This window comes from Agelaius phoeniceus, chromosome Z (assembly GCF_051311805.1).
Source record: "Agelaius phoeniceus isolate bAgePho1 chromosome Z, bAgePho1.hap1, whole genome shotgun sequence".
Taxonomy (NCBI): Eukaryota; Metazoa; Chordata; class Aves; order Passeriformes; family Icteridae; genus Agelaius; species Agelaius phoeniceus.
In genome coordinates this window covers 86,060,839-86,085,752 of record NC_135303.1, presented here as the reverse complement: position 1 = coordinate 86,085,752, position 24,914 = coordinate 86,060,839, and the positions used below count along the sequence as shown (strand labels likewise).

The 24,914-nt window shown below is 41.1% G+C and overlaps 1 protein-coding gene across 5 annotated transcripts in view; it reads left to right on the top strand.

The window, feature by feature from the left end:
- The window catches only part of UBAP1 (ubiquitin associated protein 1), a 33,814-nt gene continuing 8,900 nt past the window's right edge, over positions 1-24,914 (top strand). For 2 of the 5 annotated variants that reach the window (XM_077171067.1, XM_054651525.2), the window contains exons 1-4: positions 1-157; positions 17,406-17,446; positions 21,810-21,934; positions 23,793-24,743. In XM_077171067.1, the coding sequence (XP_077027182.1) occupies positions 17,413-17,446; positions 21,810-21,934; positions 23,793-24,743 (1,110 nt within the window). In that variant the 5' untranslated portion in view covers positions 1-157; positions 17,406-17,412. Of the gene's footprint in view, positions 158-341; positions 640-17,405; positions 17,447-21,809; positions 21,935-23,792; positions 24,744-24,914 lie in introns of those variants that run through there. The other 3 variants (XM_054651528.2, XM_054651527.2, XM_077171066.1) reach the window with 3 other exon arrangements.

The following is a 24,914-nucleotide window of genomic DNA, read 5'->3' as shown; positions in this document are numbered from 1 at the left end:
GGCCCGGCGGGCGCAGGTGACGCCACAGCGTGACGCCATCCCGCCGGCGGGGCCCAGACAAAATGGCGTCGCCCGGGTCCGGCGGTGCCGAGCGGGGCCCGTAGGGACGACGGGCGGTGACCGCGGCACGGCGGGACAGCGGGGCCGAGGGCCGCAGGTACCGAGCTAGAGTGGGGGCGCGCAGGTACTGGGTGGGGCAGCGAGTCTGGAGCGCCGCAGGTACGGGCGGGAACCGCGGGGGCCGCAGGTACCGGGCGGGGGTAGCTGGGGACGGACCGCGCCCCTTCTTCCTCTCCGGGGACAGGGCCCCTCCGCTCTCGCTCGGTAAAGCCGCCCTGGGGTGCCGGCACTCGGCCCAGGGCTGGGCTCGCGGAGCAAGGCGGGGTGACGCTCCTGCCCCACAGGCTTCTGCTTTCCAGCAGTTTCCGGGACCGCCGGAGTTCAGGCAATGTCTTTCTGCCGAGTAACCCCTGATGAGTTTGCCCTTGATGAGTTTGCTCAGTGGCTGTTAAAATCCGAGTAAGCTGCTGGTGTCCGTGATGTTCGGAAGTGCTTCCTCGCAGTAACTAAATCGGTGAAGAGCCAAAACAAACATCTGATTTTCTTTGGGGGTGTGGTGTGTGTCGAGTCTGCCTTCAGGTAACTTGTTAATTTCTGCGTCTTGTGCTGTGCAAATCACGGTGCTCATCTTTCCTATACTGCTTGTGACTTTAGAGTTCTGCTAAATCACGGGGCATTCACTCTTTGGCTGCGTCTCCTTGTAGGCTAAAGATCTTTATTTCGTGGGTTGTAGCCCTACACTTCTCTTTTTATGCTGATCACCAGTTTCTGGATCTTTTCCAGTTAGCTATTCTGCTTTTGACTACATCTTTCTCAGAGTATGAGACATCCCATGGCTGTATACTTTGGTGTAAGAATATTTCAGTTTAGTTGATTCAACTTCCTGATAATGCTTTGTGATTCCTTTAGTTCGGTGCTTACTAGAAATAAGAGATTCAGTGCATTTATTTATGTTTAGTATAATTCAAGGGCTGTCTTTCTGGGTTTTGACAGCTCAAAATTTATCCTACTAAAGGGATACATTTGTTCTGTTGTTTTTTTTTTAAATTAGTAAAATAAATGACAATAGATGGAAATGAATAGCTGCCCTGTTCACTGTTTTTATTCCCCACATCATTAAAAAATCCAAAGAAGTGAAAAACATATAGAAATGTTACGACACTGATGTTGTCTCATTAGAGTGGAGATAAGCAGATGGACTCTGGCACTTGGCTGTGGAACTATTATAGCTGCCATCCCAGACCCAGTAAAATGAATTTGTGTTGGATTTAAGCACTTTGAGGTCGATATTCCTACGTGACTCACTTTGGCAATTGAGTGTTGCCAAACTCAGGGGCAACTGGGTTGTGCTTGATGGTGTAACTTCAGTGGCTGTGCTGCTGATGCAAGGCTTGCTGCATCCCACAGCCTGTTAAGGGGCTAAGAGGTTTTTGTGGGAGCTTGGTGAGAGGGATCTTGTTCCTGCTCCAGCTGGGATCCAGGGTGTTGAGGAAAAAGAGGAGGTGCTGCAGCTAGCCAGATCTCTTCATCACCTTCCCTTATCAGCCTTGGAGCATGGGACCATCTGCTCCTGTGCCGGCACTCCTGGTTTTCTGGCATTTTTCAGGCAAGAGTGGGGAAAGCCTGTTTTGGCCTCCTTCCCTTTTCTGCACAGGAAGATCTGTGTAGCTGTCAGCAGGCACGGGCAGTAGGGTGGGTTGAGGTGCTGCCCGTGGCAGCAGCACGAGGAGCGTTTTGAGGCGTGTGCGGGGTGGTGTTGGGTTACAGCACCACGCAGAACTGCTGCTCAATGACTTCAGTTTCCTGTACACACAGAGCTACAATTCAGAAGTGTCAGTGGTTCTTAAGGTTACTGTTTCCACTGCGTAGCTTAAACCTTTTAGGGAAAAACCTTAATTCTAAGGGCAGGGAAACAAAAAAGTGTGTAATTTTTAAACAGCTTTTGCAAGTTTATGGGTTTAGTCTCAGAAAAAAAACTGAAAGTGATGGTCCTTTCCTTGCCTCACCATCTGTACTTGACCTGATATCTCCTTTTTTTTTTTTTAAATTTTTTTTTTCCTGTGCATGCCCTGTGACACAAAGGAGTCAGGGAAGAAGTTGCTGCTACTAAAGTGCTAATCAAGTGTGAGCTGAAAGAAACAGACATGAAACTCTAAAAGGGAAAACCAAAAATCTCTCATATTTAACATATGTGAATCAATAGGTGTTAGTTTCTCTTTAATGAAGAGAATTTAAAATTTCAGAATATTGAAGGAATGAGTATACTGGTCAGGTGTGAGATTTACTGTATAGTTTATGTTGATGGATAGAAAAATCGCAATGGCGAAAGATCATCAAAAACACGTGGAAGAGCTCCATCTCCATTATTCCATTATGATGTTTTGTTATCCTGGAGACAGAAACCTGTAACTGACAGAATGGAGTCAGGTTTCTGGACCAATCCAGCCTCATCTGTCACACTGTGACAGCTGGAGCTGCTTTGGCTGGTGCTGGGGGCAGAAGTGCTGTAATGACACAGAAGGTGTCACCTTACTCATCCTCCTTTTTAATTTGTGTAAGCTTATGGTTTCTTGTTGCTTTCATAAACTCTAGGGATTGATAATTTTGTTGTCCAGTTTAGTTAATTGATAATTGTTGTCCATATCCAGTCTCTGCATCATGAGTTTTTAACAGCAGTCCGTTCCTGCATTTTACAGTTGATGCTGGGTTGAATATTTTGATAAATTATCTGTGAGAAATTTAGTTTTCCTTATTACTTCTTTCCAACCTTCTCTGGTATTTTGTCTAGCATAATCACTCCCAGTCTCTTCAATCATGAATTCCAGAGTTTCAGCTGTCATTTTACAGGGATGTCTTCCTAAAGGCATGATTCTCTATTTAAAATTGATCAGTGCAATTCAGATCAATGTCAGCATAAGGAAGATCTAGTGGAGCCATAATTGGAAAGCTCTGAAGCTGTTTGTGAAAACAGTTCTTTGAAGGAAAGGCAAAGAAGGGTTGTTTACAATTTATAAATAGTTTTCTTGTTTGAAAAAGTAGGTCTTGTAGGATGCATCAAAGGTTGGTTTCTCATCCCTGCATTGTGTGTGCTGACGCTGCTAACTGGGAAGGCAAGGCTATTGATCTCGCAGCACACACCACTCTGCAATCGACTCTTGGGATTAGTGCACTGATCGATACAAGCCTGAGCTCACAGTTGTTGTGTGTTAACTACTTAGGTAGGTAATCTTCTCTGGTATGCAAGTGCGTTGCTTAATGCTTTGACCCTCTGACTTGGTTTGAATAAGCTCATGTTCTGTGTCCCTAATGACCTTTTGCAGTCAATGTAGTCTTGTGCTGAGGTCTCCATCAGAACCTGAGCACTGGGGGCTTTCCCTCTCTCAAGTCTTAGATTTATTTAAAATCCTTTCGTGCAAAGGCTTTTTTTCTTAACTGTTAAGAAATGCTGTCTTTCCTGTGGATGGGGAACTTTTAAAGGACTGATTGTATGCCCAGTCTCGGTTTGGTTTGTATTTTTTTTTGAAAGCTACAAGATCTTTCCAGAATCTCTTAAGCTTGTAATGTACTTGGTTCAGAATATACAGAATTATATCAGAAAGGGAACACAGTGGTTCAGAATATACAGAATTATATCAGAAAGGGAACACAGTATCATTGCTCTAATTTAGACTTAAATCTTCCCTTCTAGAAGGAAAGCAGATTGGTTCAAAATTCCATGCTGCAATAGTAGTATTACAGTTTATAACTGACTGAGCTTATTTATTCTCAGCTGCATTTTGTGTCAGAAACTCTTACGCAAGAGTAACGTTTTAAATCAGAAGAAGGTGAGTTCTATCCAAGATGTAGTCAGCTCTTCATCTGGAGGACTATCTGCATATGAGTACAATTAATGTATTTTGCTGGTGGGTATAGGGGAAATTAGTAGTAAAGAGTTGTGAGCTCTTGTCTGGTCTCTGTTACTGGAACTCGGTGTTTTTGGTAACTATATACTAGATTATGTGAAAGATTTTATTTTTAAGCCCCTTCCTTATGCATACGTTTGTGCTTGCACCATTTGTCATCTCTAGGCTAGCAGCAGAGGAAGCTATGACTGAAATGACTGATGAGATTTATTCCCTGAATTTCAGGAAGGTGTGTTTCAAAGGTGTGCCTGTTACCAGTTGTGCTGTGTCATGTTTTAGCCCTGTGCCTAATTCAGACACAGGGAAGTGCTTGTGTATTCAGTTTAGTACACTTCATCAACTGTGAGCACTAAAATAAAACTAGATTCCTAGTTTATTAACACTCTCCAAAGTACTTGCTTAAACTTTTAAGTGTTTCCTTCTGTGATACAGCAAAGCCACTCTGGGTTCCACCCTAATGACTAATACCCTCATGTGGTGTCCTTGCATAGTACTGTGTCATAATTTGACGTAGAAATATAGGCACATGTAGCACGGAAGGGACTCTTGAATTAAGTCACTATTCATCATCTGGAATAAAACTGTGTTTGGTGAAAAAGGCCGGAAAAGCTTTATGCTGCATAGCCTCCGAGAAAAGAATGTGTTCTTAATCTTTTAATTAAGTATTATGTCACCACAAGCAGTTTGTTGACAGTCTGACTTCTTGGTAGAAAACAGGTGAAGGATTATTGAGTTTCATTTTGCTTGCTGTGTTTGTAACAATATACAAAATAACTGTTTCCAGCAAGTACCTTGATATTCCTTACTAAGAAGAGGTGGGGAAAAAAAAGTACCTGTAGTTAGAGGTATTTTTATTCTTGCTTGTGGGAGGGAGCCTAAAACAGCCTGCTGTTTTCTGTTTACTTACCTGGAAGTGAGTGCTTAGTAATTTAATGTCTCTTTTGCAAAGAAAACCCAAGAAAAGACAGTAAGATGGCTTGTTGCTTTTAACTAACACTGTTGAATATTTCTGAATTTGTATGCAAAGAGAGAGCTATCGAATTCAAGTGTGAATATGAAAGTAATACTGTTACAGTCTGTAATCTCATCTGTATGAAGGTCTTCAACTGGAAAAGCCTTAATAAATGTACCTTAAAGAATCCACAGTTGTATTATAAGATGAAAAATAAGTGAAGGAAGGCAAAGGTGAAGAAGTTGGTTTTGGAACGAATGGTGAGGTGGTCTGAGCTGCTTTTGAAGTTGGAGGTGGACTCTGGGAACTCTGTTGGCAAAATGGCTGTGATGGCTGTTTTTGTGACACAGTAATGTCACCCTGTTCATACTGAGCTCCCATATTGCATACAAGGTTATTGTACAGTTCTGAAAGCCTGTCTCTGGGGATGTTCTGTATGTGTTCCGATATTGGAGATGAACACTTGAAATGTGACCTTGTTTAGTGCAGAGAATCTGGCTGTACTCTGGGTAAATCAGTTATACCAAGTAATGGAAAGGATTTCTCACTTTCCATTCATGCTGGGAGAGAAGCTGTGTATCCATTTTATGCTGGTCTTCACTGAAAGCAAATTTCTCCTGTAATTTGATGTTCTTGCAGGAATCTGAATATGATACTCATGTTCTGTTGTTAGGCAGCACTGGATTAATTTCCTAAAGTAAGCTGGATTGAACCAGACATATGGGTTATGAGAAGAGCAGGCTGGGACTGATTCTCAGGTGACAGTAGAAAATCTGATAGCTCAGAGGAGGAATGGTCCGCCCACAGTATTGCCACTTCTTAAAAAAAAAATCATCTTACTGCTCTGTCATGGTTATTATGGTGGTCCACTGAGAGAGGTCTCTGTGCTGTCAGCAGTCCTGTGTTCTTGCCAGCCTTAAATGTTTGGAGAGGAGAATCTGTGGGATGACTTTGGTGGTCATGGGGCAGCTTCATCCAGCAACCTAGTCTGGTCTAGTTATAAAATAAAGTAAGGCTAGATTGCTGAAACTGAGTCAGATCTGTCAAAATGTCCTGAGAAAATTAAGCTAATGCATCTCTGAAGGTTTCTTTTTGCACATAAAATGAGCCATTTCTGTTTAGTTATTCATTGCTTTAAGTGTTCTGAGACTTGCATTCATTACTGTATCTGCTGAAGAACTTTGTGATGTGCAGGGGAAAAGTTTGTACTACTGAGACAGGCTATATAGTATATAACAAAATTACAGACTTAAATTAATTGGAAATGGTAACTTAAAAATAAAGTTTGGACTACACCAAACTTCATATGCAAATCTGAAGCGTATCCTTGGGGCTTTTATAGTGAGATGAAAAAGACTGAATAGGAGCAATTTGGTAGGGAATAGATACTGTTCCAAACTTGAGAGACTGCAGTGAGATTCCTGGGGTAGCTGTGGGTTTGGGATTTGGGAAATGCAGTTGTGTTCTGACTTTGCTGCGGGCTGAGCTGGATGACTGTGAGGAAACTGCTTCAGCTTTGTGCATTATTCCTCAAACCTGCAAAGCAGGGACAGTTTGTCTGCTGGTTAAGTGCCTTGACAGGTATTCTGGAGTCTCCTGTAAGAGCTATGTGGTGCAGAGGGTGTAAGGGAATGTCAGCAAAACTACTTTGCCCTCAGGGGAAAAAAAAAAGAATGAGAAGTGTGTACTTCCTGGCATTATAAATATCCTGTAGGTATCTAGATTTCATCTGAAAGCAGTGTCTTTCCTTGTCTTTGGTTTCTTTTCTCTTTTCTATTCCACTTGAGCACTGGAAGTTCAGTATCCATATGCCCTGTTGGGAGGCTTGTAATTGTGTGTCTGTCCGTCTCTCCTACTGCCTTACAAGTCTATGGATTTTGTTCTGTGCTTTTGTGATAGAAAGTTCACTCTATAAGTGCAGACTTTTACACTACTCCTTAAACTTACCTGCTGAAACATTGGCAGGGTTTGCAAGTAGGGTTGCAGTGCTGGGAGGGCAGACTTGTTGTCTTAAACAGGAGGAAAGCACACCCCTTCAGTTTCTTTTAAGTGAGGAAATTTAAATCTTAAAGCTCATTTTAAGTGGAAACAGTAGGAATTAAGATAGGTGGGCAAGGAGATTATTTTATGAAGCTTGGGGATCTACCAAGTACCTTGTGTGAATGTGGCAGGGAGGGCGGAATGACACCTGTGGTACAGAAAGGCTTTCTGAAGCATTATGTGAAGGTGACTATAGCAGCTGGAGCATCCTTGAAAAGTACATCTCAAGGATTGAGTAGTTGCTTTGCTTTCCCTCTTGGAGGGTGGGCGTTGTTGGTCTGCATGTTTGTGTATCTTCACTGCTGGTAACCTCAGCTGTAGCAGTTGCACACACAGAGTAAACCATGTTTAACAGATCTGCAGTCTCTTTGGTTTTTCCTTGCTTCTGGCTTCCATTCCTGAATTTTTCAATCTGTAGTTGGTTTACAGGCTGAACCATATTTCAATTTAAGCAGCCCCTAATAGAGGGGCATTTGCTATTCAAGAAGTACAAAAGGAAGAGATTGCAAGGAATATGTTTGTGCTCAGGACTGAGTATGTTGCCCTCAGGTAGTGTAGGCCCATGAAGTTTTCTGATATAAAACACAGCAAGCAGTTTCTTTACTTATGATGCTCTTGTTTTGTAATAGATCCTCTATAGCTGAGGGCAATCTCAGTTTCACTTCACTATTCAGAGGCAAATTTTTATTTTTCTACACTAGACAAGCTTGCTCAAGGCAACTTAACTTCCTGTGTTCCAAATTAATTGTTTCAGAAGTATACTCAGTGTGGGTACCGCCAGTTTGCTGAGCTGTTCAAGTGTTCTGCTGCTGTTTTCATATACCGAGCATTTATATTTTTGATAGCTGGTAGTGATACTTCTGTTGCTGTGTGTTTTTAAAGGGCAGAACATCATCTTTATACCAGTTCCAGACGCTCCAGAGTTTACAAGCCATTGCAAGAAATAATGAAGAAATTACTCTTGATTTTAAATCAGTTTCCTGCTCTTAATGCTATTGTGCACCAGTTCCTTGTTAATTAAAACAAGTGAATTTTTTTTTCATTTGAAAACATGACTTCTGGTAGTGAAATTTAATTTGGTGCTATCTACCCATAGTATTTCCCATCTAGCTCATCTTTTTAATGCAGTCATTCAGTCCTGTTTGGACTGAGTAGGAAAACTTGAAAGCAGCATTGACTGATAGTATGCCTGGAGATGAAAAAAGATTGGTTTTAGGCATTACTGCAATGGGACCATCTTTTGACTTGCTTGATAAATTTTTTTGAATTTCAGTTTGACTCCTTTGTTCTTTTGAGTTGGTTAGGTAAGGAGTATGTCCCTGATGAGGCCTCAGCTCAGCAAACACATGCCAGTAGCTGAAGTGAGTATTCATGAACAGTGAGTGATAAGGGTTTGTTTTCTTCCTGGTCTTTTAATTTCATCCTTCAGTGCCACAAAACCTGGCATGTGATACGTGCTTCTGTCTATGCTTGTTTTCTTGCCTCAGTCTTGGTAAGATGGGTTAGATGAAGACAGATGCCTGTTGGCTAAACAGGAGTGACACATGAATTAAGGGCAAAATGAGTTTGCATTGAAAGCTAAGCCAGTACTAGTGATGATGTGTTGGAGAAATGCATAAACCCCAGAAAATGTCAAATAAGCTTATGAGGAATGTCACACCTGTGGCACCTAGGATGCAATTCAGGTTTCTCACAACAGCACTGTCATGGCAAAGGCAAACCAAGTCTCATGAGGCATGTTTTGAAAATCAGTGAGATTTAAGATGCTATGAGCTTATATTGTCACTTCACAAATGAGTGTTTTGGAAACCACACTTTTCCAGGTGTCCTATGACCAGCTCTTAGTTCCTTCAGGAGTATGAAGTGTTTAGGACTTTTCCTTCCATGTATCTCAAAGTGTGTATTTGGAGAAAGATTAATCTATGGTGAATTGGGATGTTTCCTGGAAAATGGCAACACTGAAATATGAAACTGAAAAGAGGGAAGATTGAGATTGAACATAAGGAAGAAATGAAGGTGGTGAGGAACTTAACAGGTTGCCCTGAGGAGCTGCGGATAACTCATCCCTGGAGCTGTTCCAGGACAGGTTGGATGGGGCTTTGAGCAGTCTGATTCAAGAAGAGGTACCCTTGCCTGTACAGAGTGTGTGGACTAGGTGATCTTTGAACATCCATTCCAAACTGAAATGTTCCATGATTGAATCAAGTGAGTTTGCAGGGAATTTATATTCTTAGAATGTGCCTCTTTTAGTTGAGAGAAATAAGATGTGTCAGTGTGAAACAGGGACATCAGATGGCAGAAATAGTTTAACAGTTTTAACCACGTGATGGGAGAGATCCTTTCAGGAATGGGAAAAGGCTGTTGTTGGCCTGATGTTTGTTGAAATTGCTTGGGCCGAGTGTGCAATCAGGGTCTGAAACAGTGGCTCCCATGCTGAGTATCAGTGTTTCAGCCTGCTTGCTGCAGGACGGGCAGGGTTGTTTGGAGGTGGAATAGTTAATGTTACAGGTTATTTTTTCCCTCAGTACCATGCCGAATTTTGCTGGGAAAATGTTAAATGTGTGGTAAGAGTGGGTAGTGCATGTGACCCAAGTATAAAAGGAAAAATTAATGCATCTATAGTAGTATAACACTGTTCTCATTATTCTTGTACTGTACAAGAGGCACATATTTTGGCTGAGATCCAATACATGAAATTGCAAGTGATGTTTGACCTGCTGGCAGATTTTATTTTTCCATTTAAAAACTTTGGCCAACTGCATTTCTTGATAGATTTTTGTCTGCTTCGTTAAATCAATTCCATAAGTGTTAATATTTCACCAAATTTATAACCAATACCATAATTATGAACAAATGTTAAAATTTCTCTTCTGAGCTTTTACAGGGAGAAGATGACAACCTTATGGCTTTCTTTGGAATGGACTTTTTACATAGCAGTTTAATTGTTGTAATGAATTGTTTAAATGAATTAAGTTATGGTTAATAAATAAATATTGAAAATGAATGACTACAAATTGCCTTATGTACCAAAATAGTTTGAGTTTTTGTGTTGGTATTGGTATTTGAGTTTTTGATTAGGTCCTGGTATGGTCAACAGAGTTGAATTTATTTCTAAGTATTACCAGGCCAGCTACCTGTTACCTCCCTTGGTTACAGAGTATAAGAACAAAAAGCTTGAAACTGCAGAGATTGTTATTTTTGAATTAAAAATAGTATATGTTGTGATTAATGGATTAAAAGCTGTTTTACTCTGTTGTGCATTTTGAGAGTGTCTGTCTAGCTCTCATTCATAAGTGGGACAAGTCTGAAATATTAATAATACTCAAGTACTTCAGAATCAGCTTGTTACATATTGAAGTACCACTGCAACAAACAGAGCAGCATTTTAATTAGTTTAGGATATTCTGGGTTGCAGGCATGCATTCTAAATGTTCAGGATATTCCATGCTTTTCCATGCATCGTTACCAAAAGAACAGTAAGTTGGCTATTTTGTTGTTGAAACTAGTAATCAGCAGTTTCCCTCAAGAAGGGTTATATTGAAATATTAACTTTCTTCTAAAGTGCTGTGATTAACGAGGGAAGTTAATGCACATTCTTGGCTCTAGCTAGTGCTAAGATGGCTTAGAAAAAATTGACTCTTTTGTAGTAGTATGAAATCTTATGATAATTAAGCTGAAGTAGCTACATTTGTTGATAGTTACCAGATGCTTACCATCTGACAGTTTCAAACTCTCAAAACTGGTAGGTATTTGCTATCCAAACTTTAGATATAGGAAAATAGCAGTTAAAAACAGTTGCTCTGCTCATCAAATTTGGGACTTGTTTCATTACTGTGTTGAGATTATTGCAGCCCTCATTGCTGGTATGAGTCCTGGGTCATCTTTTTCAACATGGCCAAATTTCTGTCTTGCTTCTTTTGTGCCTCAAGGAGGGGAAGTTAGTCCTCTATTTCTAGTTTACCATTCTTTTCCTCAGTGATATTGTAGTTTGTAGATTAGTGAAGCTGACCTTGTAAAAAAAAAGACCTATCTTTTCTCTCAGCTGTTCTGTTTATGTGATCTTTAAATGATTTGGGTAAAAATCACTAAATTGCATTCTGAAGTCCATATCTGTTCTTGGATGAACAGAACCTCCGCTACTGCCCAATTTTCTGGAGTCTGGAAATCAGTCCAGCCTTAGATGGTTGTTACAGATGGTTTTCTCTTGTGACAGGATTGAGTTTTCTGGAAAGAGTCCTTTTTAAAAAGGTAACTCATTTGCTGCCACAGTTAAATATGATAGGTGCATTTATAATAGGTGCATTTTCCATGCTGTTGTTTGGCATGTCACTGTCTGGCCAAAGGAAAAGCTTACCTTGATCTGCTTTGACCTCAGGGCTGCCTGTAATTACTTTTCTGTTTCCTTGTGCTGTTGCCTGTGAAACTTGTATTTGTAGAGGTTTGTGTGGTGTATAAACTTCAACTGTGTTGGGAACCTGTATGGCTGATAAGTCACAAAGTGACTAAAAAATTGGTATATTAGTGTGCTTCATTTGCACAGCCATTGTAGGGTTGTCCCTGATTTCTGGGTGAAGTGTATGGCAAATTACCTTATGTTTCAAACACATAGTCGGGATCTTACAGGAATGGAGCTGTCTGTTACCAGTTATGAACCTTAAATCCTTAACCAGCCAACCACTATGTGCTTGTAACAGGTCCAGTGTCTTTAATGAACAAAGTGGGACGTGATACGAGGTAACTGGAACTGCAGGTGTCTGATGTCAGTGCCATGAATCCATATGGAATGACAGAGAGCTGCCATGCCTCTCTGAGAGCGTGTGGAAGCTCCCAGCAGAGAGGTCCTGGAGCAAAAGGCTGATTACCCACTTTGTGACTTCAAATTGTGTCACATTAAGCAGTGGCATAATTTGAAGAATCAATGTCTCCTGATGTTTATCACTGCTAGGAAGATGCAATCAAACATCCCCATGAAAGACTCCATAATGGATGTTGTGACCATCGCTAGTGTTGTCTTGTAATCCAGTACTGTGATCTGCACAGTCCTGTTTGCCAGGGTCTTTTCTCCCTTTCTTTCCTACTCATGTATTTGAAAAATGAAAAATGCTTTAGAAAGTGCCATTTTATTTGTTCCTGTCCCTCTGCCCCTCAATCATTGCACTAGTTAATAGCAAGCTGCATTAGTTTGATGTAGGCTGCTCTTCAGATTTAGGTCTCTCATCACAGCTGCTTGGACTGTTGATCCATGGGATATGTATGCAGCAGGGACACCTCACACTTTCCTCCCTCAAGCCCCCTTTTGTCTGTGTGAGCCCTACTCTGAATGGTTAAATGTAGGATGATGGTCACTTGTATTTGTATCCCATAAGGTAAAGATATCATTAGATTTGTTTTAACTAGTGTCCCTTGAAAGTTGGATAGCAACTTTATGAGTGTTGTCTTCAAGGAGGGTTTGGTTTGTTTATGTCCATCTTAAAATTGACCAAGAAATTTAATTTCTTTTCTTTTTATTTCTTTATTTCTTCCTGTGGTAGCACTTAAGAGGAATTACTGTAGATCAAGTTAGAAGTTACTTTTCTGTTAAGACTAGTGAAAGAGATGGTTTTTCTTCTCTCTTTTTGTGGGTTCTTGGTTTGGGGGTCTTGGGGTTTTTTGGCTGTAGTTTTTGGTTTGTTTTTTATTGTTGTTTTGCTTGATTTGGGTTATTTTTTTGGTGGGGGAGCTGGGAGGGAGTGTTTTGGCCATGTTGCAGTACATGACATGTAGTTTTACAGCTTTATCCAGAGAGCTGTTACCAGTGGTTTAACATCATTTAACATCCCCTTGCAAAAACATCCGTTTTTGCAAGGGGAGTGCCTCCATGTGCTCTTGTTTGCAGAACTCTTAGAGGTACAAAGCAGAAGTGATTGCTGCAGGTTTTGGGGTGATGCCATCTCTTGGGATACTGCAGTAAAAGCATGGAATCTGTTTTGTACTGAAGTGAGCTTAGCAGCTTTTTGCTGAGAGAGGTCATAAGAGATCTGAGCTGTGTAGCAGTGGTTGAACACTTACATAGACAGGAAGCTTTGATGAGAACTTTTGTTTTGTCTTAGCAACATGCACTGTTGACTTCTGTTTTTGCTGTTTGAAGCTATAGATACAGAAGCCTGATGTTGGTTTTAGCCCTACACTTGCACTGAAACAAGTAGGTACAGTGAAAACTGAACAGTGTCTAAATTTTGAACACCTGTGATCATTAGAAATCAATCTCTTGAAACAAAGTGATTTTTGCTTTTTTTCTTTACTGTAAACCCAGTAGTTCGTTAAAGTAACATAGGCAGGAAATTTCTTTTTACATTTTCAGCCTTGTGTTTGTAGTTTTCAGACTGAATGGTGCATCCTTTGAAGTGTGTAGGCTACGCAATATCTATTAGCACGTGAAATGGGAGTTGCAAGATCAGGTCTCTTTCTCTGAAAATCATAGATGTGCTGATTTGATTATGGTTGATAACTTGAAGCATTTTCAAGTTTTCTATCACCCATAAGTTATTAATTTTTCATTTATCAAATTTTAGGTGGAAATTACTTCAGAGAATACACATGCCTGGAATGTAGACATGTTTGCACCCTATACTCAGAAATATAGCAGCAGGAGTCCAGTTCTTATTGTCAAATAGTTAAATTGGTTTAAGCTGTCATGAATAAAGTAAGTACAGGTATTATTAGTGGTAGGATACTTCCAACTTGCCTAGTCAGAACTCCTTCAGAAGAAAAGGAATGAAGAAACATTGAAATAATAGCAATAAACCACCCCTACTTCCCAGAAGCTCTTAATGAGTCGCTCTTCGTAATAATTTTTTTGTTCTCTTCTGTTGATGAGTCTCTCCCTTTGGCATTGCCTCTTGCACCAAGTCATGCTTTTCTCTGTTCTCCTTGTCTGGCAGCACACCTAAATGCCATTCAGGTTTAAGTGATGATGTGCCCAGTGAATTGCCTTGGTCACCTCTGTCTCTTCAAGCCATTCCAACTCATCACCTCTCTGTGCCAGTTGTCGCTGGCATCAGTTTTGCCTTGCCATTTCTGTTTCTGCATCTTTGTGTTGTTGGTTGTTGTTGTGGTTGTTTCCCTGTCCCCTCTCCCCTTCTGTTATGATCACTCTGAGGTCCTCTGCCCTCATCCTTGCTCTTGCTATGCTTTGGTACTCTCACTGGCTGGTTTTATGAATCCTGACCTGCTGCCTCAGTGTTACTAAGTAAAAAATTTTACAGATGAGTAGGGAAGAGTTCCCATGAGGTTGCTTCAGTTCCTTATAACTTTTAGGTTCTTGCAGCCCTGATCCTCTCCATGGAGAGTTGTCCAAAGCCAAGAATGTGGGAGTGAAGCTGGGGAGGTCTACATTTATAAAAGAGAGCTTGTAGGTGGCTGTAAGAGCACCCTGTAGTACTATGCAACTCACTGGTTCTTCTAGAGCAGGAAAAGTGGTGAAAAAGTTTTTTCTGTCCTCTGTCAGTTTACAATGTGCAGTAAGGTATCAGGCCAAATCTGTGCCACCATGTGCTGTTGTGGCAGTGCCCTTCAGCATCTTGTTCTGGAGTCTGGAGACCAAAGGAAACCGTGGTAGAGCTGCACTTGTCCATCATCTGATTTGGAATGAAGCTTTGGAAGCAGTCCAAATTTCAAATTAAAGTTCAAAATTAGTGGAAACAAAAATCAGCAAACCTTTACTGCACTGTGTAATTAATGTTAAGAGAGAGCCCAGAATCATAGTAACAAATGAGTCACTGCTAAGTGCATGCAGATACTATTTTCCCAGCTTGGACAACAGAGCAACAGCAATATGCTTGTAACAGTGGTCCCTGACTAGCCTGTCAAATCCAATCAGTCATAAGACACTATTTTAATTAAACCTCCTTTGGGAAGGGGGTGATGAAATGTGGCTGGCAGCCTGTTCTTGTGTTACAGTGTATAGTGCTTAACGGTTTTGTTTGCTGGCGAGTGCCTTCTGAAGTAACGTTGTCTTAATAAGTGCACACTCACAGTGCATCAGCAAGACCTGTGTGATATGAACTCAAATGCTGTGTGAATCTAAAGTGACTGGCTCTTGAAATGATCAATTTCATGACTAGCTTGCTGCTGATGTGCCTTAGCTAGTTCTGTGGTTAATTAAGGCGTTGCATATGGCAGAGGGATTATTTTTCTGTTGCATCTTGAAGGTAATGCAGACACTAGGTCGGTGTTAAGATACTACAGGCTCAGCAAAAGCAAGATACATGCATGTTATGTGGGATGACACTGAGACTTTATGCCTATCCAGAGTGATAGGCTACTGCAGAACTCCTTGGAAGCTGGATGTGCAGTTTTGGCTTGTTGGGGTTTATACGCATTGCCAGTTGTGTCCCTGGGGCAGTAACCTGTAGTAACTGGTGCTGCTTTGAGCAAACACCCTTATTAACTGAAGCTGGCAAAGTGAGGAAGTTACTTTCTCTAATCAGAATTTTTTGGAATCCTCTGAAAAAGTCTGAGGTAGTAACTAGAAAAAAAAGAGAGAAATCAAAAGAAGTGTTGGAGGTCCCAAGTTAAGTGGAGAGTAGGCAGTGTTTGCACACAGTCTCCAGTGACAAACAAGGGACTGGTGAGGATGTGAAAGCTGTATGATTCTACATGTCACCTGGCTTTTTCACTAAAAACAATGCCTAATTGCTACTCTCACACAGAGGAACTACCAAACTCAACAGCTTGTCTGGCAGCAAAACCTGGGTCTGAAAATGTTACTATTTTTTGTGGTGGTGTCTGCAGTCTGGGCACTTGGACCTGTAAGGCTTGTTCAGCTCCAGTGGTTGACATGCAGCTTTTCTGGGTAGTCTGGTGGCTTTGCCCTTGACATCCTTCCTTGGATGGCAGGCTTGGCACTGTTTCACCTTCTTTTCTTTCTGTCTTGGAAGCCTTAATGTTTTGTTTGTTTCTGAGAACAAGGTGCCAGAACCAGTTTCTGGCTTAGTGGAATAGTTTCAGACGTAATAGCACTGCTGACAGAGGTTGTTGAGTTCCTAAAAGAACCTGACAAACATTAAGCAGGATGACACACAGTTTTTATGTGCATCATGCACCTGGACTTGCCCAGCATGACTCACTTCCCCATGGCCCAGCATCTGCCCACTGTGTTTCACAAAGTCTGGTTGCACGTGGGTGATGTTCGTACAGCTTTGGCTTCAGCTTTGTGTAGGTTTCCCATTAGCCAGGGCTGCTTCACTTGTTGATTTCAATATAATGTTGGAAGGGATCTTTGCACTGCAAAAGGTATTTTCCTAAAGTACTTGAAACTGGCTCTTCTTGTCCCCAGTCCTGTCAGCAGCAGCAATAGCTAAGCTGTGTAATCCTCACCTTCCTTTAATATGTAATGTTGGCAGTTGGAATCTGCAATGGGAACAGTGCTCACAAGAGTCCTTGACAAGAGGAATGATGGGCATGAATGTTAGATCTGTCCCATGTTGTTGTGCTCTGCTGCCTGTGGGGATGTACCAGAGGTCTCCATGGTTTTGAAGAACAGCTATTGGGCATTTCAGTCAGAGATGGAGAACTTCAGAGACAAAGGGCAACTCTGTCTTTGTCATGCTACAAGGAACACTTAAAGATAAATTGAGTTATTCTAGAAATTATGCTGCAGTACTTTGTGATGTACTTCTAATCTAGCAAAAAACCCCATGTTATTTAGTATACCTTAAGCATCCTGGAGCAGAGTTTTAGCTGACAGCTAATTCTGTCTTGATCAAGTCTTTTGGTGAGCCAGGCCTAGTCTCCGTTAAAAGCTGGCTAGCCACTTCTGTATTTAACATCTTGGCCATGAATGATTCACATCCACATTTTTAAAGTTGTTGCGAACTGCTGTAGGCAGTGAATGGGGCCTGTTCTCATTGGTTTCTTGTGTGTATCCAAGGTGTCTTTCTCATGGTACCATTTATTTTACACCTGTTTTATGCATTTCCCAGTGTGTCTAGATGAGTGCCATGCTGCTAACTGGCTGCATACCCAGTGCAGTAGTATGCCTTTTTTAGAGCAGCAGGGATTAAACTGAAGAGGATCAGCGTGGTATTTCCAGTAGGAAGAGCTATTCTTAATGCCAAGGGAGGCAGGGTGTACTTCATGAGGCTGGGACAGAGTGGCCTCTGTGTGCTGTGATCTGTAACTCTGTCTTCCTGTTCACCCTGGTTGTGTCTTGCCTGTTTGGCCATTTTGGTTTTCTGGTTGAGGATTTTTTTTTCTTTATTTTGCTGTTTCAATTGGCAGACCCTGGTCTAAGTTATTTCTCTGCTCAATTCGTTTCAAGGCTAAAAAATGTTTGCTTATCTGTCTTAGGAGCAGGCACATGAGGTGTCTACTATGTATTCCATAACCTAGAGATAAGACTCTGGAACTGCATAGACACAATCTGTGCTACATATACAAAATTGTTCAAGCTGTTTTAAAATGTTTTTCAGGTTCTAGATGGCTTCTAAGAAGTTGGGATCCGACTCTCATGGTAAGTGAGATTTAGCATCCTTGTCTTTTCAATAGGATGAATCCTGCTATTGCTGCTGACTAATGTCCTAGCCTAGACAGTCCATAGAGACTAATCTGTTCAGCCTCTGAGTAGTTTTTTGTTAGGAATGAAGTGCCTTGGCTTTCTTGATGCATAGTTGCTTGCTGATGCTGTGTTTGCCTGTTCTCTGATTAAACTGAAAATCAGTCTCTGGCTGTTCCCTGTTCCTTCATGGTAGAATAACACGTTCTCCTTCCCCAACAAATTCCCCTTCAAAATTAAAGCTGAACTGCTCTGGTGCTTGCTTAAGTGGGCTCTAGATCTGGAGCATCTTCCTATGGAAGTCACATGAGAAGTTGAATTGAAAGTGAAGCTTTTAATACAACATTGAATTATGCTTCATTTTTGCTCAACCATGAATTTCTCTCCTAAATTGGACAAACTTGATTCAGAAGACAGATGAAGAAAAGACTATTTTTCTGTCTTCTGCATATGAGATGCATAAAGTCATGCAGGTGATTGGTATCATGAAAGTGATTTGCCTGTAATGTCCTTATTTTTAAGAAAACGGGGTGTAATTTCAGTGTAATTAATGTTGCTGTGGAACATTAAAGTTCAGTTTGTTGTATGCAATATGGATTCCTCAAATCAGTAATCATGACTTTTCAGGCTATCAGAACTAATGCTTTTAGAAATTCAACCTTGTCCTTCTGGATAATTTTTGCAATAAAGGGGTCCTGGGGAATTCAGTTTTTCCTGGAGCTTTTTATTTAGTCTTGCAAGTGTGAAGTTGAAGTAAAAATAGTACAAAATAAGAAATGTCTCACTTAAATACTGGGTTAAGGATAAATAGAAATGGTGTATCAAAACTTCTTTTTTTGATGGTCTCCTTCTTTGTTGTGGCCCAGTGACTTTGCTGCAAGACAACTGATTCTTTCATTTGGTACTTGACAGCAGTTGCTCCTGTGTCTGAAAACAGTTTCTATGAACACTCTGATCTGCTGGTCTTTTATGTCTGTTTTGATTTTTCTCCTCACCTAACCAGACTAATAAAGGCTGCTCAGGGCCAGAATTCAACATGTCTTAAATATTTCCCAGAAAAGTATGGTGTGGTGGAAGATGCTGCTGGCTTCAAAATAACAAGGTCCAAACAAATGGTGCTATGAGCTGCCTGGTTGACTTGTGTGCTCCTTTGTGTACCCTCTGTTCCTAATCACACTGTCACAGTCCTGTTTCTGAGGAGCAGTGGACCAACTTCCTTGTCTTAATTATGTCTTAAGAGATCAGCAGGGCAGTTGTTTAAGTCTACTCCAGGGTTATCTCACTGAGTGAATTCTGGTTTACTGTAGAGCATCCATCCCCATGGCTGCCTTCAGCTCAGTGTCTCTGGCAGGCTGATGAAATCAGTCAATATTGTTGATGTATCTCTTGTGATTATTGTTGAACTGCTTATTAGAGGTCAGAGGGCTGTCACTGAATCACAGAATGCTTGAGGCTGGCAGGGACATCTGCAGATTGTCATGTCCAAACCCTTGGCAGGGTCACCTAAAGCAGGTTGTTCAGGACCATGTTCAAATGGAGATGAAGATGGGAACACAAGGTATGAGTGGAGGGAAAGGAATCCCTTTTCCTACGTGGATTATGCCAAGTGTGATGCTTCAATATTTCAGTTGTATTTTTGCTGTTGCTATACAATTTCAAAGCTTTTAAACTCTGATTTCCAACAATTAAGTAAGTGGTTCATGTGACCACAGCAACTAAGTTCCTTTCACATGGTTTCAAAACTGTTCCTCATTCAGGCTGTTTTGGTTGTTTTGTTGTTGTTGGTTGTTTTTTTTCTGAAGTGTTTCCACTTTAGTGCCAAACTGGACACTTCTATGAGTTACACTGAAGTGGAGAGAAATCCTACTCCTACAGTAGTTTGTTGTGCCAGGAATGTAGTACAGAGGTCAGGCTGACAAGTACACTTTGGCCAGGCCTATTCTCAGAAATTACTCAGTATGTTTTTAACTGATACAAGGATGAAGTGGCTAACAGACTTACTAAATAACAGTTTGGTAAAGACTTGTTTCACTTAAACCTGTGACTGTGGTAACAATGTCTTTCATAATACCTTTTTTATATAGGTTTTTCTTACTGCTCTAAAATGTGGAATTTAAAACAATTTGCACCCTTTACTCCTCGGTGTGTGTACTTGATCTGCTTACAGAAAGAAAAGGATTCTTGGCTCTCTGGATAAGAGTTTAGCTTCACGAAGCTAGTACTGTTCTGATTGGGCTGAATTTTATGTGCATAGGTATTTTGCCTCAGACTTTTTGCCATCAAATGTCCTAAACCATTTGAAGTGTTTTTAATATGTGCTTATTGGCTTTTTCTCATATTCAGGATGAGGTTGTTAGCAAGGGTTGTTATTAAAAAAATCAGTATACTGGGGAAGAAAGTAGGAAGTTTTTATTCCTTAGTCAAGCTTCTGGGGTTAAGCTGGCAGCTTAATAATGCTAGTTGAATGTGCTTAGTATTTTTTATTTGCTGTGCAAAACAGTATTACTGGTATTAAAACAGCAAAGTTTGTGCCTGTACCCTCTGTGGCTGGTATTTGCTTCAGGCGTAGTTGTGTAAGGGGAAGTGCCTACTACATATTGTCAATGGGTCTAATAAGACAAGGATTTGCATGCTGAACAATTTGAGCTGGGAAATCCATATGGAGAAGTAATCTTGCTGCACTTGGATCATCTGGTATAGAGCAGGACTTGTGCCAGTGGGACTAACAGGCTGTGGTAGCAGCAGTTGGCAGATCTGATTGTCTCTGACCTGGCTGCAGAGGCTGCCACAGTTATTTCTGTATAAGCAAATGCTTTGGCATATCAGGCTCTCAAGTTGGCAGCCCAAGCACAACTTGAATCCAGTGTTGCAAAGAGTGGTAGTGTTGGCCAGGTGAGGTGCTGTCTGGATGCCATGCTGTGCAATGCTTGAATATGTGATTCTCAGTAAGGATCGCTGAAAACACTGTCATGTTCTACCTGGAGTATTTTTTTTCATCCTGGAGGTGCAGGAGGGATGTAGGTCGTTCATCTTGATAATTTCAAAGTGTCCTACCAGAACTCTGTGACCACCCAGTGTGTGCATAGTATGAGAGCTCAAGTAATGAGAGCATATAAGCCTTTAACTGCAAATTGACAGGATGTTCTTGTTTATGAAAGCTGCTCAGCCTCTGGGAGTCTGTGGCTGCCTTGTAGATGAATCAACATGAGGGAACACAAACAGTACTTATACTGCCATCTGAGTATGAAAATGGGTCAGATAAAAGCAGCAAGTCACAGTTCACTGAGTGAGGAGGGCTTGGTCACTGAACACCATCTTAGATGTTGCCTTTAATGTCTTTCTGTATCTGTGTCACTCAGGGAGAAGCTACAAGTGAGGCCTAGAGTCACTCTTCAGATTGTTATACGTGCCAGAAACCTTGCCTGTGATTCCAAAGTGATTAGATGAGTGATCCAAGAGACCACTTTCAGTTAATGGAAAAGCTGTTTTGTTTATATTTTGGGCTTTCTCATACTTTTTCACAGTTGCTCAAGTAAAGCACACAAATACTCTGGCTGTTTGGAGGTGGTAGAGCTCTAAGTGCTTTTTCCTTGGGAATTTGCTGGAGAAATGTCATCCTAGAAAAAAACAACAGATGTAGGGCCTGATAAAGTTAGATTGCCTTATTTCAAAAATTAGAGTTGCTGTGTTAATAGCCTTAGTATTTCACTGTGTTTTGTTTAAAGTGGAATGGCTTTGCTTCATTGCTTTGCATTTGTGACCACTTTCTGTCCAAATGCTACATACTATTTGTATGTCAAAACCTGGATTGTAGTTTGTCTTAGTTGTTCTAAAGCTGAGTAATTTTAAAATCTGCTTTGAATATGACAAAAAAATGATAGATCTTTTTATAGAGATAGAATACAGTGTTTGGGAGACGTTCAGCATCCAGTTGTGGAGGGATAGTGTTGTCACAAAGGAAACTAAGATACTGATTGCATTGATGTCAAAATCTGGTGGATTGTGGTTGTGAGGGGGTTTGCCTTTATTTTTTTTCTTTTTATTTTCTTAACAGTTATGGGCTAGAATTTAGGAATTAAACAAACTCTGACCCAGCTCCCTAAACTAAGAGACACTGAGGTCCAAACAGCTTCAAACTCCAATTGTGTTATATATCATATCTACATATATCATACATATATCTACATATATCATATCTGGTGTAGATGCTGCAGTGGAGATAAAATAGCTCCCAAACACAGCAATGTGAGCCTGAACTGAAAGCGTGAAATTCGTGAGTTGTGAGGGTTTTTCTTAATACAATTCCTGCTTCTGATTTCAGGGCCTTTCAGTTACCTTGATGATGTCCCATTTAAGATAGGAGACAAGTTCAAAACCCCAGCAAAGGTTGGATTACCCATTGGTTTCTGTCTGTCTGATTCTTCTCAGCTTGTCAGAGAAGCCCAGGTAAGTGATATTTTGCCTTCCTGCTCTCTCTCCCCTCATCCTGGCCTCAACCTGTGGCGCTGTACATTCCAAGCTGTCACAGTTTGCACACAGACAGTCTTGTATTTCTAGAAGATCTGTTGGGCTACACAGAAAAGTAAAATATGATGGGTCATGCAGAAAGCTTCTAATTTTTATTGCCTTGAAAACCATTAGGCCTTTATTTTTAAGCATTTGTTTTAGTCTATCTGTTTCAAAGAAGCACAGTGGTTTTGTGTGCTTTTAGTTAGTTCTGAATGTTACCTTGACAAAATATGAATATAGTTTTTAATAGGATAAATCCTAAGAACTGATACACCCAGACAATGACATAATTTTCCATTCTTATTTTCTGGATAGTTCTGAGTGAGAGTTCTTTCCAAGCTGTGGGGCACACAGGTTACAGCTGGGTACATGGATGGCTTTCCTGTCCTGAGGAGCATGTTTCTGCTAGTATTCTGCTAAAATAAATTGCTAGTAGCATAAAATCAATTCCTTTAGTGCAGCTGTTTGAAATCTAATCTGCAAATGCAGATTGTGATACAGGAGATCTGATTGAATTATACTTTCTCATTTGGATCCATGATTTTCCTTGACCAATCCCAATTGACGATTCTTTTTACCTTGTCTGTGACATATTGCCATAGATGGTTCTGCTTTTTGCTTGCTGTTTTTGTTCTCTCCCTGCCCTACATATTACCCTGTTATTCTACTTCATGGCTTCTCCCTCGTAACCATTGAACAATTACCTGATTTTCCTAGTACCCATATTTCCACTCAGTTAAGCTGGTGTGGGAGAGCCAAAGGAGATACTGATGTCCTGTTGCTGGCTTGATTGTGCTGTGTCTCCATTTTTCTGCCAAGCTGGGGCTCATCCAGCGTAGTGTGCCTGTTCACCCTGCACAGTGTGGACTGTGCATCTCACAGTGGAATTTTACTCTTGTTATAGCTGTTAAGAGCACTGTTTAAAAAAAAAAATGCAGGAAACTTAGCTTCCCACCCATATTTTTAGTATAAAAAAAAATATGTGGATATTTTAAGATGGAGTTAGGCTCCTCAGAATTATGCCCTTTACAGCTAAGCCACTCTGTGGTCAGTACAGTGGTAGTCAGTAGATGCCTCCCTGTGCTGATCTGGCCTTAAAAGACCTGATGTTCAATGGGAAAAGCTTTTGAGATCCTGTCACATCAGTAACTGCAGCAAAATCTGCTGCTGGCTGTATGTGTTGTCATTGGTGCAGCCACTGTATCCCCTTTGGCTGGTGAGGCACTGCACTGGAGTGAGAATGAAAATACTGCCTTAAACCAATGGGTGTAACACTCTAATATTAAATCCCTTAGGAATCTTTTAGGGGAAACTGAGTAATACTGTATTGGCCTTTGGATGCACAAATACTCTGCTGAATGACTTGTAGAACTTGTGGACTGGGGATAGTTCAGTGGTGCCAGATCAGAGTTTCATTGTTCATCTAATAACTCATTAGATTTCCCCTTGCTACCTCCCTTGTCCTGGGGGAAGAAGGTGGGAGGGCTGTGAAACTGATCTTGGGATGATGAGTAGTTCTAAAGCAAAGCTAAATGTAGGAAGGAGGCAAAATACAGTTCTCTAATCCAGGTTGCAGCCAAATTTTACTGTTAGAGGTAAAATTAAGTACTTCTGGTGTCTGCCAGCTTTGTCAATCTGCAGGCTGTTTAAAAATGTTGCTGTTCCTAGTAATTCATGTAGCTCTTATTCTCTTTGCATTAATTTATATTGCTGTTAGAAGTAGCAGCTATGATCCTTATAACTTTTTTTTGTTTTTTACTTCCCCTTCTCTCCTTTCCCCTCCACGTCCATTCAGTATGACTTCTCGCTGGAAAAGAAAACAATCGAGTGGGCTGAAGACATCAAAAAAATTCAGGCTGCCCAGAGAGAAGCTGAACGCAAGGCAGAAGAAGCTCTAGCAAACCCAAAAGCAGCTCCAGAGGACAGCACCAAGATGGGGTTCTCAGAGGGACCTTGCCCTGAAGCCATGCCTCCTCCTATTAACCCCATCCTTGCTAGCCTGCAGCACAATAATATTCTGACTCCTACTCCAGCCAACACCAGCTCTGTGAAGCAAAAGGTCCTCAGTCCACCTCGTCCAAAGGCAGATTTCAACCCAGCTGATTTTGAATGTGAAGAAGACCCGTTTGACAAACTGGAATTAAAAACTATCAATGATAAGGAGGAATTAAAAAATATCCTTGAAATTCATGTTGGTACTACTGGGCCGATTGTTGCCCAGCTGTTAGATAATACCTTGCCTAAAGGAGGGTCTGAGTCTGTGTTGCAAGATGAGGAAGTTTTGGCATCCATAGAAAAGGCCACGTTGGACTTCAAACCCCTTCACAAACCCAATGGCTTTATCACTTTGCCACAGTTGGGAAACTGTGAAAAGATGTCCTTGTCTTCCAAAGTGTCCCTTTCCCCCATCACTTCAGTGAGCAATATCAAATCCCTGTCATTCCCTAAGCTTGACTCCGATGAGGGGGATCAGAAATCATCAAAGCTCACGAGCACTTTCCACAGCACTACCTGTCTCCGCAACGGCACTTTGCTTAGCTCCTTGCAGACCTGTGCTCAGAGCAAAGCCAGTGAACTGAATGGACACCATATGCTTGGTCTTTCCGCTCTAAATGAGGACAGTGGCAGGGAGACATTATCCTCTTCATCCAGGCTGTCATCCCTGGCTGTTTCGACTGTTTGTACAGAAGAAGAATCATCTCAAAGCCCATCGACTACGGTAAACACAGAGTGGAGTGGAACTGGGGTGAGAGGTGGAGATGCAGAGGCAGCTCTTGCCTCTAAATTGCCCTGTTACTTCAGTTATAATTTCATTTGCTAGGAGTGAATTGTAGATCCTCTTAATGTACGTGGTAAATTGATCAGTCCAACAGGTCTCTGTGGCGGTAGTTCTAAACCTGAGATTATTACCCTGCAT